The 15000-nt window shown below is 40.1% G+C and overlaps 1 protein-coding gene across 2 annotated transcripts in view; it reads right to left on the reverse strand.

Annotated features, from left to right (window-relative positions):
• SPTBN5 (spectrin beta, non-erythrocytic 5) overlaps positions 1–15000 on the reverse strand; it is a 325418-nt gene that overhangs the window by 280101 nt on the left and 30317 nt on the right. For both annotated transcript variants that reach the window (XM_085863420.1, XM_085863413.1), the window contains one exon: positions 10339–10567. In XM_085863420.1, coding sequence (XP_085719546.1) covers positions 10339–10567 — 229 coding nt within the window. The remainder of the gene's footprint in view (positions 1–10338; positions 10568–15000) is intronic.

Below are 15000 nucleotides of genomic sequence, written 5' to 3' on the forward strand. Positions count from 1 at the left end.
TCTCCTCTCAGCATGACGAAATGGCTTTCCTTCAATGCATGAAGAAGACAGTATGATTCTCGTGATTGTGCTGAGGCGAATTGGCTTTCGTCGTGGAGCAAGACGCTGGCCATTGGCTCTTGGCTGGGTTTTGAGTGACCGACATCGAAGCCTCGTGTACATCACCAAAGAGATGGCACCATTCTGCAAAGCCATGGCGTCGGTGAGGACGATCGACGAGGAGGCTGCACGGCGGTCTCTGAGCCTTGACGTTGAATATCATGTCACAAATTGACTGACGTACGTTTCCCGCTGCAAGAGAGTGGCTTAACGCCATTTTGGGTGCGTCGACACGTGCAGAAAGAAGCGACTCGATTCCAAGTTCCATCAAGACCATCTCTGGACCAAGCTAAGTGCCAGAATAAAGGGATTTGCTTTTCTTTTGTTCATTTTTCCCCTTGTCTGTAATTAAGCCTGTATGTAGAGATGCCTCGACTTCAGGAATATTTACTTCAAGTTATTATTATTATTATTATTATTATTATTATTATTATTATTATTACATTTTGAATTACGCTTGTAAATATATATATATATATATATATATATATATATATATATATATATATATATATATATATATATATATACACATATATATATATATATATTTTTTTTTTTTTCATTAAATCCCCATGTTTATTTTTAAGTTGCTGTGTAGGTGTATTTGTCGTGGGGTTCGTGAATAAACCGCTTGTGCTTCCACCTGTTCCATCACTCCATCAGTGCTGATTGCCCCTCCCATGCGCGCCATAATCTCTGAGGATAAACGTATCTGCTTCAAGGAAAACCGCTCGGCTATCCGGGCTGGCTGGTGCTTATCCACCATCCACCATAATTTGGGTCGGGGGATTAACGTAACCGTCCACGCCCACAACAATATTACTGATGCATCTGTTACTATGCTTTTCTCATGCATTCAAATGTACTATGCTTTCAAATTATACCACAGCGAATCATACATGAATAGATGACAAAAAAGAGCTTTTGATAGTGTCCCACCTTCATGGATGATAAAATGCATGCAATTGTACAACATCAACCTCCAAATAATCAAACTGAGAAAGCAACGGAGTTATGGAACACCACATTGACATTACAGCACTCGGAAGGAAATACCAAAATACCAGGGGTAAAGATACGTTGCGGGATCTTCCAGTGAGACAGCCTTTCACCCCTATTTTGCCTGATCCTTGACCCACTGAGCAACCTCATTAATGAGCAAGGACATGGATATATCCTGACATCAAATAAGAGAATGTCCAAAGAGACAAGAAAGGTGACATCGACTGCACATGGATAATTATTTAAAACTCTTTGCACCAAATGACAAAAAATTGGCAGAACAAGTCAAATTAGTGAAAGAGTATTCTGATAACATTCAAATAGAAATTGGCTGAGATAAGTGTGCCAAGAGCACATTCGTACAAGGCAGACTAACAAAAATGGACATCATAAAAATTGACACAAATAAAACAATGCAGGAGCTAGAAAATGAAGCATCATACAAATACCTCAGAGTTAAAGAGGGCCACCAAATAGGTCACAAACAAATTGGCAAAACAATTACCAAAGAATACCTGAGTCGAACGAGGCTGATCCAGAAAACATATCTTTCCCCAAGGAACACAATAAAAGCCAGAGAACAACTCGCAATACCAGTGCTCCAATTCAGCTGCAGAATACTAAACTGGCCACAAGTGGAAATCAGAAAACTACATATCAAAACAAGGAAACTCACCATCCACAAAATGGTCTACAAAAAATCAGTGAATTCTGAGAATGTACCTGCTGAACCAAGGAGGTGGTAGCAGCCTGATGGAGCTCAACCAAGTGCACAGAGGGACAACAGTAAGAGTGGCTGAATACGTGAAAAGTGCAACAGACTACCGAATACAATTTGTAAGCAAACATGAAGACACCAAACCAGAGTAGGTATCCCTAAACCCTCAAGCAAAAAATTTCCAAAGACATGTGTGATTGGAAGATGTCACATAAAACCAAAACAGCCCCAACGATTGCAAAAAAGACAAAATAAAAATATAAAACGAAATATCAAGAGATATACATTGACAATTTGGAGGATCATAAAAGAGCAGGAAGGTATATATAAAAAAAAAGAAAGAAAAAAAAGAGAGATGCCCCGATTTGACATCGACAAATAAAGCTCTTTAGAATGGCTAAGAACAGTACAGCTCAACTTGGAAGGAGAACAAATCATTATAAATGCCCAAGACAAGGAACACGACACCAATGGCTTTTCAGAAAATGGCAGGACTGAGTGAATCGGATGAGTGTAGGTTCTGCAAGGTAAAAACAGAAAGTACGAGTCACCTCCGATTCTGATGTAAAAAAAACTCATGTCAGAGCAGCTGTACACACAAAGGCACAACAAGGTATGTCGAGTAATCCACTGGCACATCTGCAAAAGTCTCAACATCCCAGTTCCAGAAAACTCATGGAAACAGGAACCAAAAGCAGTCATGGAAAACAAGGATGTAATGCTGATGTATAACCTGATGATCCTATCGAGTGTGAACATACAAAACAAAGCATTGTAACTGGATATAATACTGAGATACAAAAAAAAGAAGGCATTGCTAATTGAGGTGTCAGTACCCAGCGATTTTGGCCTAAACAATGGAGAAATCAAGAAAATGACCAGATACCAGAACCTTAAAAATGAAGTAAAAAGTTCCTGAAAACTGAAGAACGCTGAAATTGTACGAGTGATAATTGGAGCAACAGGGATGATAAAAAAGAACCATATATATATATATATATATATATATATATATATATATTCATATATATATATATATTCATATATATATATATATTCATATACACATACATACATTGTCGAGGCTCGAATGAGAGCTAACACACAACACACAGGAAAAGGGGGGGGGATGAGACAAAAGGGGTGGGTGAGGGGAGAACAAAACAGTGGCGAACAGAGACATTAGGAGATCTGTGGGAGGGAGAGGAATGGGGTGGGGACACAGGGTATACAAGATGGAGGTGAATTTGGGGTGGATTGACGGGGGTAGAAAAGATCAAGGTTTTGGATGGGGGAAGATAAGAGGTGGTGGTGAACAACTGTTTTGAAGGCCTGAAGGGAAGAATGGGATTGAAGGGAGTGTGGGAGTTTATTCCAAAGGCGGGAAAAATAGGAACTAAAGAGTAAAGCTGAGCAGTGATTCGTGATTTTGGTAGTTTTACCAGAAGGGGGTTGTTGGCGGACCTTGAGTGCCCTGCGGAAATATGGTGGGGACATATTGCAAACAAAGCAGGGGGGCAGACCAGAGAAGAGACGGCAGAAGACAGAAAGACCACCGACCTGCCTGCAGTGAGAGAGTGAGAGGCCCAAAGACTCAGCCTCATCACGGGAGATGCCAATGATCCTAAATTCCTTGGTTTCCACAGCGAAAAGCCAAGAAAGGTGAGAGGTAGGAGCACCAGCCCAGAGTGGATAGCAGTACTCCATCAGACTGTGGACGAAAGCTTCGTAAGTGATCAGGAGCTCAGGTGGACCGTGGAAGGACTTTGCTTGATGGAGGATTCCCAGTCGGCGACTGGCATTGGAGGCCAGGTTGGAAGTTTGGAAGTGTGGCTTTTCCACGAAAGATCATGGCAGATAGTGAGACACAGAAGCTTGAAAGAAAGCATTTCTTCCAGAGGATTGTTACAAAGTAGATTGGGGGGGGGGGGGGTGGTTCTAAACGGTCCTTTTGGAGAGACAAAGTGAGAGTGTGAGATTTGTCGGGATTGAAAGACATGTTCCATGTGTTGGACCAGTTCGTGATTTTATCCAGATCTGCAGAGAGCAAAGAAGCAGCGGCTTGTCGGTCTAAGGGATGACAGATGGTACGACAGAGGGTGGAGTCATCAGCAAAGATATAAAGAGAATTTTCCAGAGTTGGAGAGATCATTGATGAAGACCAGAAAAAGAACAGGGCCCAGAACGGTACCTTGAGGAACTGCAGCCTGGATAGGAAGAGGGGATGAGAGAAAAATCAATTTAGGGCCACACGTTGACTGTGACAGGAGAGGAAGTCTGCGAGCAATGAGTGGAGATGGCTTTGGATACCAGAGGAAGAGAGTTTGGTGAGCAGGTCAGGGTGCCAGACTGTGTCAAAAGCATGCAATATGTCTTGGGATATGGCTCTGATTTCATGTCTGGCATTGAGTACCTCCATCCTTTGTTGGGAGCAGAAGCAGCTTATCCAGGGTAGAGTGACCCGGTCTGAAACCAAATTGATGATCGGAAATCAAGCCATTGGAGAAGAGGAAGGATTTAATGTCTGAAGCAATGATGGATTCCATAACCTTGCTGATGATTGGGAGAAGGCTGATTGTTCTGTAGTTGCAGGGATCTGATTTTGCACCTTTGTTATGCAGGGTGGTGATGTTTGCTGATTTCCAAGCAGATGGCAGATGACGTTGAGCAAATGAGAGGGTGAATAGGACAAAGAGAGGGTGAGCAAAAGCACAGGAGCAGGTTTTTAGGACACGTGGGCTGATGCCATCTGGACCGGTTGCAGAATCTGAGTCGAGGTTTGACAGCAAACTCTCCACTTTGTCAGAAGAAATGGACTCAGAGTTCAGGCACAGTTGGATGCGACTGAGTAAGGTGGGTACAAAAAGCGATGGGTTTCGGACACAAGATTTAGATGCAGACACCGAGTTAAGGCATTCCTCCTTTTCACGTGAGGTCCATGACTGAAACTGAGGTGGATACTTTGAAACCTGGGAGGACTCCGTTCCATCTTCTCAATCCCACATATGGAGAAAACCAATGAGAGACACACACACACACACACACACACACACACACACACACACACACACACACACACACACACACACACACACACACACACACACAATTACATTTTTACTGTGAGCAAACTCACATGCAATTCTGACAACTCAACAAAAAGGACTCAGCCCCCACCCCCTTCTCGACTCTGTCCTATATTTGATCTTCCCCTCCCCCCAACCCAGTCCTCACCCTTCCTCTTCCAACCCAAAGGCATCGATTCCCTCCCCACACTCAAGCCATCAAACCCTACCCCAATGAAAGTCCTCAAACGAGGTGAAAGTGCTCTTGGTTACCCTTCCAAAGCTGTCCAATCTATACTCTTACCCTCCACTCACTCATAAAAGGAAATGGCCATTCCTACGTCAAAACAGTGGAATTATTTAATGCTTTCTGCTCCCCGATCATGCTATCTCCAACTACACAGAAACCCGTCACAACTTTAAGAGAAACATAGTTGGAAATATCAAACCTGCATCACCTTTGCAGTAAGGCCTAAGTCACATTTGCCACGGTGGCCGTGGGGTCTCCAAAATCTACAGCCACGAGCAATTATACGGCGGCCGCAGTATTTCCATGGTCACACAATGTAGCAGTCACATATGTTTTTATTTTTTGGGGAGCCGCATGGGGTATTTATAAATTGCGGGGCCGAAAACGTGGGGGTGCCGTACGTTCTTTGATTTGATGTCGCACGGTGACCTTAGGGCGTCCCTGCGGCGGCCATATAATTTTCAAGGCAGACGCAAGGTCGCCTCAAGGTGCCCGCAAGGTGACCGCAGGGGGGCCCTAAGGCGAACGTGCGGCCAGACAGACGGTAACGAGTGGGTATATATGCCAGTTCTTTTTTTTACTGAAATAAAAATATAACAGTTCGGAATATACCAGTACGTGGTGCCCCCAAAATCCGAATTGAATTCGTTCCAGGAGGCTGTTTGGATTGCAAAAAGTTCGATTCCCAAACTATTTTCCAAATAAGAAGTAATGGAGTGAATTAATCTGTTCCTGGACCCCAAGAAAACCCACTTTCAAGACAATTTCAACTGAAATTCCCCATGTTTAAGGTAAAATAAAATGAGTAAATGACCTTCGGTGGCGGTGTATTGTATGTAAACTGGTACAATCACCAATCCAAAGGTTCTTAGGGTTTTTATCCAAAGGTTTTTATGGCTTAAATTCTAAAGGGTAAATTCAGAAGTGTTCTAAAGGGCAAAATTCATTTTTCATTCATAAGAGACTACGGCAGCCGCACGAATAACGCAAGCCCACCATACGCCCTACGTACGGTCGACGTGGAACACAACTACGTCACAACTACGGCATGTCAAATTGCTACGGCCAACGTAGAAATGAAAAAAGTTATAACTCGGCGTTAGAATTCCACGGCGACCCCCACGGCCTGTAAAAGATAGCCAAATGGCGTAGGGCCATCCTGAGGCCAACGCAGAAACTCTGCGGCTGCCGCACGTTTCTGTCAATTCAGGGGGCTACGGCCACTGTATCCTCGCCGTAGAGCAAATGTGACTTCGGCCTAAAAGCACTGCTTGTGAGAAAGGGTTCTCAAGGATAATTCTAAAGGGTTATAAAGGATAAATTCTAAAGGGTTTCAAAGAGTACATTCTAAAGGGTTCCAAAGAGTAAATTATAAAGGATTCCAAAGAGTAAATTCTGAATGGTTCCAAAGGATAATTTCTGATGGGTTTAAAGTGTAAATTCAAAATGGTTCTAAAGGATAATTTCTGATGGGTTTAAAGGGTAAATTATTCAGGGTAAATTATAAAGGATTCGAAAGGGTAAATTATGAAGGTTTCTAAAAGGCAATTCCAAAAGGTCCTAAATGGTCATTTCTAAAGGGTAAATTCTAAAGGGTTCTAAAAAGTGAATTCTGAAGGATTATGAAGGGTTCTAAAGGGTAAATTCTGAGGGGTTCCCAAGGGTAAATTCTGAAGGGTTCTAAAGGGTAAATGCAGAAGAGTTCTTCAGGGTAATGCCAAAGGTTTCTAAATGGTCATTTCTAAAGGGTTATAAATGGTAAATTTTGAAGGGTTCTAAAGGGTAAATTTTGAAGGGTTCTTAAGGGTAAATTTTGAAGGGTTCTAAAGGGTAAATTTTGAAGGGTTCTTAAGGGTAAATTTTGAAGGGTTCTAAGGGGAAAACTCTGAGGGACTATAAAGGGTAAATTCTGGATGGTTCGAAAGTGTAAAGTTTGAAGCGTTCTCAAGGGTAATGCCAAAGGCTCCTTCAGGGTAATTCATAAAGGGTAAATTCTGTGGGGTTCCAAAGGGTAAATTCGAAGGGCTACCAAAGCGTAAATTCAAGAGGATTCTAAAGGGTAAATTCTAAAGGGTTCTGCAAGAGAATTCTAAGTGGTTCTTAAGGGTAAATTCTGAAGGGTTATAAAAGGGTAATTTCAAAATGGTTCTTAAAGGTAATGCTAAAAGGTTCTAAACAACAAATTCTAAAGGGTAAATTCTAAAACGTTCCAAAGAGATCGATATGGTAAATATTCTGAAGGGTTCGAAATGGTAAATTTGAAGTTCTGAACTGTAAATTCTAAAGAGTTCTAAATGATAATTCTGAAGGGTTATAAAGGGTAAATTCTAATGGGTTTTAAAGGGTAAATTCTAATGGGTTCTAAAGGGTAAATTCTAGGGGGTTCTCAAGGGTAAATTCTACAGGGTTCTAAACGATAATTCTGAAGGGTTATAAAGGGAAAATCCTAATGGGTTCTCAAGGGTAAATTCTAATGGGTTCTAAAGGATAAATAAAGGAGGGATATAAAGGGTAAATTCTGAATGGTTCTCCAGGGTAAATTCTAAAGGGTAAATTCAGAAGTGTTCTCAAGGGTAAATTAAAAAAGGGATCTAAATGGTAAGTTCTGAATGGTTCTAAAGGATAAATTCTGAAACGTTCTAAAGAGTAAATTTTAAAGGGTTCTAGAAGGTAAATTCTGACTGGTTCTAAAGGGTAAATTCAAAAGGGTTCAAAAGGGTAAATTCTGGAGGGTTATAAAGGGTAAAGTCTAAAATGTTCTCAAGGGTTAATTCAAAAATGTTCTAAAGGGTAAATTCCAAAGGGTTCTGAAGGGTAAATTCTAAAACATTGAGGATAAATTCTGAAGGGTTCTAAAAGGGTAATTTCTAAATGGTTCTTAAAGGCAATGCTAAAGGGTTCTAAACAACAAATTCTAAAGAGTTCGAAAGGGCTCTAAAGGGTAAATTCTAAAACATTCTAAAGAGATCGATCTGGTAAATATTCTATAGGGTTCTAAATAGTAAATTTGAAGTTCTGAAGGGTAAATTGCAAAGAGTTCTAAATAATTAACTATGAAGGGTTCTCAAGGGTAAATTCTAAGGGGTTCTCAAGGGTAAATTCTACAGGGTTCTAAACGATAATTATGAAGGGTTCTAAAGGATAAATTCTGAAGGGTTCTAAGGGATAAATTCTGAAGGGTTCTAAATGGTAAATGCTGAAGGGTTCTAATGGGTAATGCCAAAGGGTTCTGCAGGGCTCTAAATGGTAATTTTTAAAGGGGTTTAAATGGTAATTTTTAAACGGTTTTAAATGGTAATTTTTAAAGGGTATGAGGGTAAATTCTGAAGGGTTCTGAAGGGTTCTGAAGGGTAAATTTTGAAGTGTTCTTAAGAGCAATACTAAAGGCTCCTTAAGGGGAATTCATAAAGGGAAATAAAGTGTAAATTCTGAAGGGTTCTAAAGTGTAAATTCTAAAGGTTTCTGAAGGGTAAATTCCAAAGGTTTCTCAAGGGTAAATTTAAAAGGGTTCTAAAAGGTAAATTCAAAAGCATTCTAAAGCGTAAATTCAAAAGAGCTCTAAAGGGTAAATTCAAAAAGGTTCTAAGGGGTAAATTCAAAATGGTTCTATGGGATAAATTCAAAAGGGTTCTAAGGGGTAAATTCAAAAGGGTTCTAAGGGGTAAATTCAAAAGGGTTCTAAGGGGTAAATTCAAAAGGGTTCTCAGGGGTAAATTCAAAGGGATTCTAAAGGCCAAATAAAAAGGTTTCTAAAGGGTGAATTCAAAAGGGTTCTCAAGGGTAAATTCAGAAGGGTTCTCAAGGGTAAATTCAAAAGGGTTCTCAAGGGTAAATTCAAAAGGGTTCTCAAGGGGTAAATTCAAAAGGGGTTCTCAAGGGCAAATAAAAAGGGGTTCTAAAGGGTAAATTCATAGCCTGGTGTTGGCGCAGTGGTTAGGGCAGCGGCTTGGGATCCAAAAGGTCCTGAGTTCAAGCCCCGTTGGGCCACTGAATTAATACACCAGGGGGTTGACTCAGCCTGTCATCCTTCCGAGGTCGGCGAAATGAGTACCAGTGTACTGGGCCGGTGTATACCCCGGTTAAAATAGGTGTACCATATCCCTGTGTCGTAAGAGGCGACCAGGGTTGTGTCAGGAAGGGCATCCGGCGTAAAACATGTGCCAAATCACTATGCGGATCATACGGATGATCCGCTGTGGCGACTCCTAAAGGGAGCAGCCGAAAGAAGAAGAAGAAAGGGTAAATTCAAAAGTGTTCCCAAGGGTAAATTCAGAAGGGTTCTCAAGGGTAAATTCAGAAGGGTTCTCAAGGGTAAATTCAAAGAGGTTCTAAAGGGCAAATAAAAAGGTTTCTAAAGGGTCAATTCAAAAGGGTTCTCAAGGGTAAATTCAGAAGGGTTCTCAAGGGTAAATTCAAAAGTGTTCTCAAGGGTAAATTCAAAAGGGTTATCAAGGGTAAAATCAAAAGGGTTCTCAAGGGGTAAATTCAAAAGGGTTTGAAAGGGTAAATTCTGAAGGGTTCTAAAGGATGAATGCAAAAGGGTAAATTCTAAAGGGTAATTTCTGAAGGGTTCTTAAGGGTAAATTATACAGGATTCTGAAGGGTAAATTCTAGAGGGTTCAAAAGGGTAATTTCTAAAGTGTTCTAAAAGATAATTTTAAAGGGTTTAAAATGTAATTCTAGATGTGGGTGGAGTCACTCGAATTGTCCAACAAATGGGGGGAACTCACACACAATGGGGGGAACTTGGCAAGCTTGAATTCCTGAAGATGAGAATCTGTATCTTTAATATGACTGCCTTCAGCTGGATTTGAATCCACAACCTTGATCAAAATACGATAAATCCCGACCAAATAGCATTGTATATGATTACCACATGGACAGCAGTGGTTCAAGAAGACAGCCCACCACCATCTTCTCAATGCAAGCAGGGATGAGCAATAAATGCCAGCTTCCCCAATTACACCCACATCCCACAAATTAATAATAAAAATAAATAAACCTCTCAGATCACAGTCCAGTATCCTCACCAATAAGCTACAATGCTTTGCATGCATAAGAATAGATACCATGAAGAAATGCTGTCATCTCCAATGAGAAGTAAAAGGAATAGGGTTTAATTTGAATGCCGAAATGCTGGGCAATGACAAGAAAAGGCAAAGACAGTGACGAGAAAATAAAGAGGTGAACACTGTACAAACCCTGTTGACGCGCTTGGAGCCTGTCTGCTCGGCCTTCATACGGGAAAAGCAGTTGTAGTACAAGGACACATAGGTAATGATGCATTTATCATCTGGGTTTGATACATCTACATCCTCCGGTTCCAGCAGGCGGGAAATTCCTAAAGACTTTTCTGCCACAGAAAATGCATTTTGTAGATTTGCGATGTGCTTCTTGGGTTGCAGGCGGTCATAATTGATCAAATCGGGCCTGTGAAGACAGCAGTTAGAAATTAATCATGTTTAACTCATTAACCAAGATTGTACAGTCACAACTTCAGGTGACTTTACAGCTACATCATCACAAGGAAACTAGATCTCTGCGATCATGAAGCGATCGCCAAGGGTAGGTCTCGCCCAGCTTACCCTTGGCGGTGCCCGCGACTTATCGTTTGCCCATTATCCAATGATGGCCATATTTTTTTTCGGACCACCATATGACAAGGACCTTCAACATTTAGGGATAGAGTGTAAATAAAGAAAATATGTTCCCATCCACAATCTATCCATAAAACTCAATATCATGAAAATCAGAGGACAATTATTAAAGTTATGAACAAAAAGGTGATTTTTGTTAATTTGGTGACAATCCGAAAAAAGTAGGTCAAGGAAACGAAACAAATATCAGATGCACAACTTCAGTGCTGGTTCACCATTATGATGCAAGGATTATGATGGAAGGCAAAGCTGTCTTTGAGATTCCGCATTGGCAAAATTGAGCGATGACAAGAAATGCATTATTCTTTTCAGAGCACCATTTCATCTTGACTTTCAACTTGGAGGACATAATGTAAATTAAGCATAACTGTCTAGAAAGGGCAATTTCGTTCTGATCAGACAAACCTTCGTCAAGTTTTAGTGAAAAATGTTAAAATGTCTGCAATTAGGTTATGACCTTAAAGATAAGGTCAAGGTCAAAAAATGTCAACACCACGTACTATTTTTTCCCCCATTATTGATGCAAATTTTCATTTCAAAAGTCCCAGCTGGCTCTGAGATACAGCTCAGAAATTGATACAGTTTGAAAATTGGGTGTGTTGAGTGTGCAGGAAGAAAAAAAAAATTATAATTTTATAAATGGTTGTTTAGTACTCCAAGGGGTCGACGAAACTCTGGGGTACCATTAAAAATTGTGGGTGCTAATTGTAGAAACAAACCCAACAACAGCAATAGGCCTCCCACTATTCAATGGGGGCAGACTGAATTAAATCACAAGGCACTGCATTTAGAGATACTTAATCACAAATTAATAAAGGTACGGGAGGAGGCAATGCAGCCTATTATGTATGTTCATACCCCAGCACTAGCAGGTACGGCTAGTGGAGCAGCAGGGGCCACCAAAAGAGGGAGACACCCACACCAGCAGTACTACATTTTCTAATGTGGTTATTATTGACCACCTACTATCTCTGCACGTGAAAAGTAATGACACCAGTCTGGGAAATGGTGGAATTCTGAGAAATAGGTGAATTAAGGTCGTTGACCCCTGAATTTGGCAATATTTATTAAAACGGCTATAGTTTTTATAATTTTGATGTTACAATACCTTTATATACATCAAACTGATCCTAAGACAATAGGCTATAACATGCAATAACAAAAAAGAACGTGGCTGAAAATAGTAAGTACAGAAACAATTTTATTACAAATTTTGCCCCAAAAATCCAAATTTTCATATTTTTCATATACTTTTAGCATCACTCATCACATGCATAAAATAAAAGTATCAAATATTAAGCATTAAAAAGTTTCTCTAGAGTCTGCTGCAATTATTCATATATAATACATTGTATTATCTTAAGTGGAAATCACATTTTCATCACATTTTGTCCAAGATGCCTGAAAATACCTGAAAATGGTATTATTCAGTACTCATGGCATATGACCATTAACTTGATTAATTTCATATTTATTAAGAGAAAAATGTTTCAAATATTATATTGTCACAAGGAATTATATTTGTTGATGAGTATATCAACAACACACAAGGATGGATCCAGGATTTGTGTAAATGGGAGGGGGGGGTACAAATTCTTATACACTATAAATATTTTTTAAATGGAAATTTTTCAATGTACTTTGTTGAAAATAAATTTCAAAAAAATATTGAAGACTATAATGGCTGTTTGTACAAACTCTCCACTTTTGGCATCAAATGAAATCTTTCTAACAAAATTATCAGTTACTAAGATAAATGCCAGGAAACTGTCAACATTATTGTTACATATTATGTTGATATCTAGTCTGCATCTGAGTGAATTATCACTGTAAAGTGCAGAAAGAATAAAGGGATTTGAACACGATTTGTCCCCTCCATCCACCAAGGCTTCACAGGTGCATGCTGCTGTGCATGGTTGGCCACTCTCCAAGCAAGAACACTCCACTGCACAGGTATTGGGTTGACAGTCACACACAAGGTCATTTAACAACTCTGGAGCAGCTGGCGATTGACTCATCATTTGAGGCTGGAGACCAGTGCCACCTGGGCTGTGTTCGAAGCCATCTGCTGTTGCATCAGGTAAGGTTGGAGAAGGGTGAGCAGCTTGTCTCCATATTAACAGCTGTAATATGGTACTATGAAGCGCTCAGAAATAAACGCTTTTGCCATTGTTGCTCCCTTGGACAAGGCTTTTGTCATGCTCTCCTGAATCGGTGGTGGTGCAACTGCTCCAGTAGCAAAGTTGACCAAGTATCCTGAAGAGTCCGTAGACAGCTCAAATGGATCAACGTAAGCCCCATACCATCAAACATAACTGTCATCTTCTTGACATCTGCATTCCACCTCTTTTGGGCAGCATTCCCTACTGCATGGTGCTGGTGAGGCTGCTTATTCTTGCTTTTCTGACCCATAAAACGAATGGCTTCCTGGAACTGCCACATGCGGGGACCATCTCAGGAATGTGGGGGTCATCTCAGGATTATTGTGGCATATGGGATCATCTTATATAATCCAATATTCTTTGTCAGGGGCATTATTTTAGGGTTGGTTCAGGGTTTAGAGGTGGCACTTTTTTAGTGCATATGTATTTCGTGATATTGAGGAAGGGGGAGGGGGTGTTAGTACATAGGTATTTGTAACCCCTTCCCCCAACCCTTCCAAAAATTCTGGATCTATCCCTGTGTGTTATTGATATACTCATCAACAATTATAATTCCTTACAACAATATATTATTTCAAAGACATTTCATATGAAATTAATGGCCATTTGCCATGAGTATTGAATAATACCATTTTCAGGTATTTTCAGACATCTTGGACAAAATGTGATGAAAATATGATTTACCTTTAAGATAATAGAATATATTATATATGAATAATTGCAGCAGACCCAAGAGACACTTTTCAATGCTTAATATTTGATACTTTTACATTATGCATGTGACGAGTGATGCTAAAAGTATTTGAAAAATGTGAAAATTTGGATTTTGGGGGCAAAATTGGTAATAAAATTGGTTCTGCACTTACAATTATCAGCCACATGTTTTTTTGTGACTGCATGTTATAGCCTATTGTCTTAGGATCAGTTTGATGTATATCAAGGCATTGTAACATGAAAATTGTATAAACTATAGCCGTTTTTGTAAATATTGCCAAATTCAGGGGTCAACGACCTTAATTGACCTATTTCTCAGAATGCCACCATTTCCCAGACTGGCATCATTGGTTTTCATGCACAGGGATAGTAGGTGGCCAATAATAACCACATTAGAAAATGTGGTACTGCTGGTGTGGGTATCTCACTAAATAAGCCTCTTTTCTGGCCCCTGCTGCTCCACTATACAGGTCGTGCTAATTATATAGAAATCCAAAAGAGAAATTTGTAAAATATATTAGCTAAACTTTCGACGAGTACAATAAAATGTAAATGTGCATTTCAGCAAAATGGACATTATCAAAAATTTTCAACTTGCACACCTCAGGATAAAACCGCAAGCAGACGAAGAAGAAGCACCAAACTCTCATTTATAAAAGTTACAATGTAATGTCCTCAACGTTGATTGATTGAGAGAAAGAAGGGACCAGAATTTTTGTTTATTTGAAACAAAGGCACAATTCGCTCCAACTCTCGAATGTGAGCAATGTCGTAAGATTGAAAGGAAAGCTACGAACCGCCATCTTGTCTAATGCGTTCCCGAGGACATATATTCGTAACAGGGTGGTGATTCCAATTTATATTGCGAAAAGGATCCAAAATTGTCTCAGTTGTAGTTAGACAGTCAAATGTATGTTTATGGAGGATGAAATTAACAGGACAAACCGCAGACTGGCCATTCTCCGCTGCACTTGTCGCAATGCATGGAACATCGCACATAAGTTCCTGTCTCTGTTTAACTTGATTCACGTTGGTCGTTACATTGACGAACGAGCTGAGCAAGGCGTGTACAGTAAGCATTCACGTGTGATCAACCGTCTGAAACAAAAACGGTTTGGTTCCTTGATTAGTAATCCCTCCAATCATGTGCTCAATTTGTCAGATCATAAACTATTTGCGACTGAAGAATTTGTCTTGGCTCATGGTTTCACCTTCGGTATACCGAATCATAACGTCAAGCGAGAGGAGGTGTTTGCAGAGTTCAATCTTCTGTATGCTCAGCTGGTTCAGCACATACCAGTATCCAATGAGGCAAACGAAGCACTTAAGG

Source organism: Eptatretus burgeri, chromosome 2 (genome assembly GCF_056783735.1).
Source record: "Eptatretus burgeri isolate ZD-2024b chromosome 2, Ebu_testis_v1, whole genome shotgun sequence".
Taxonomy (NCBI): Eukaryota; Metazoa; Chordata; class Myxini; order Myxiniformes; family Myxinidae; genus Eptatretus; species Eptatretus burgeri.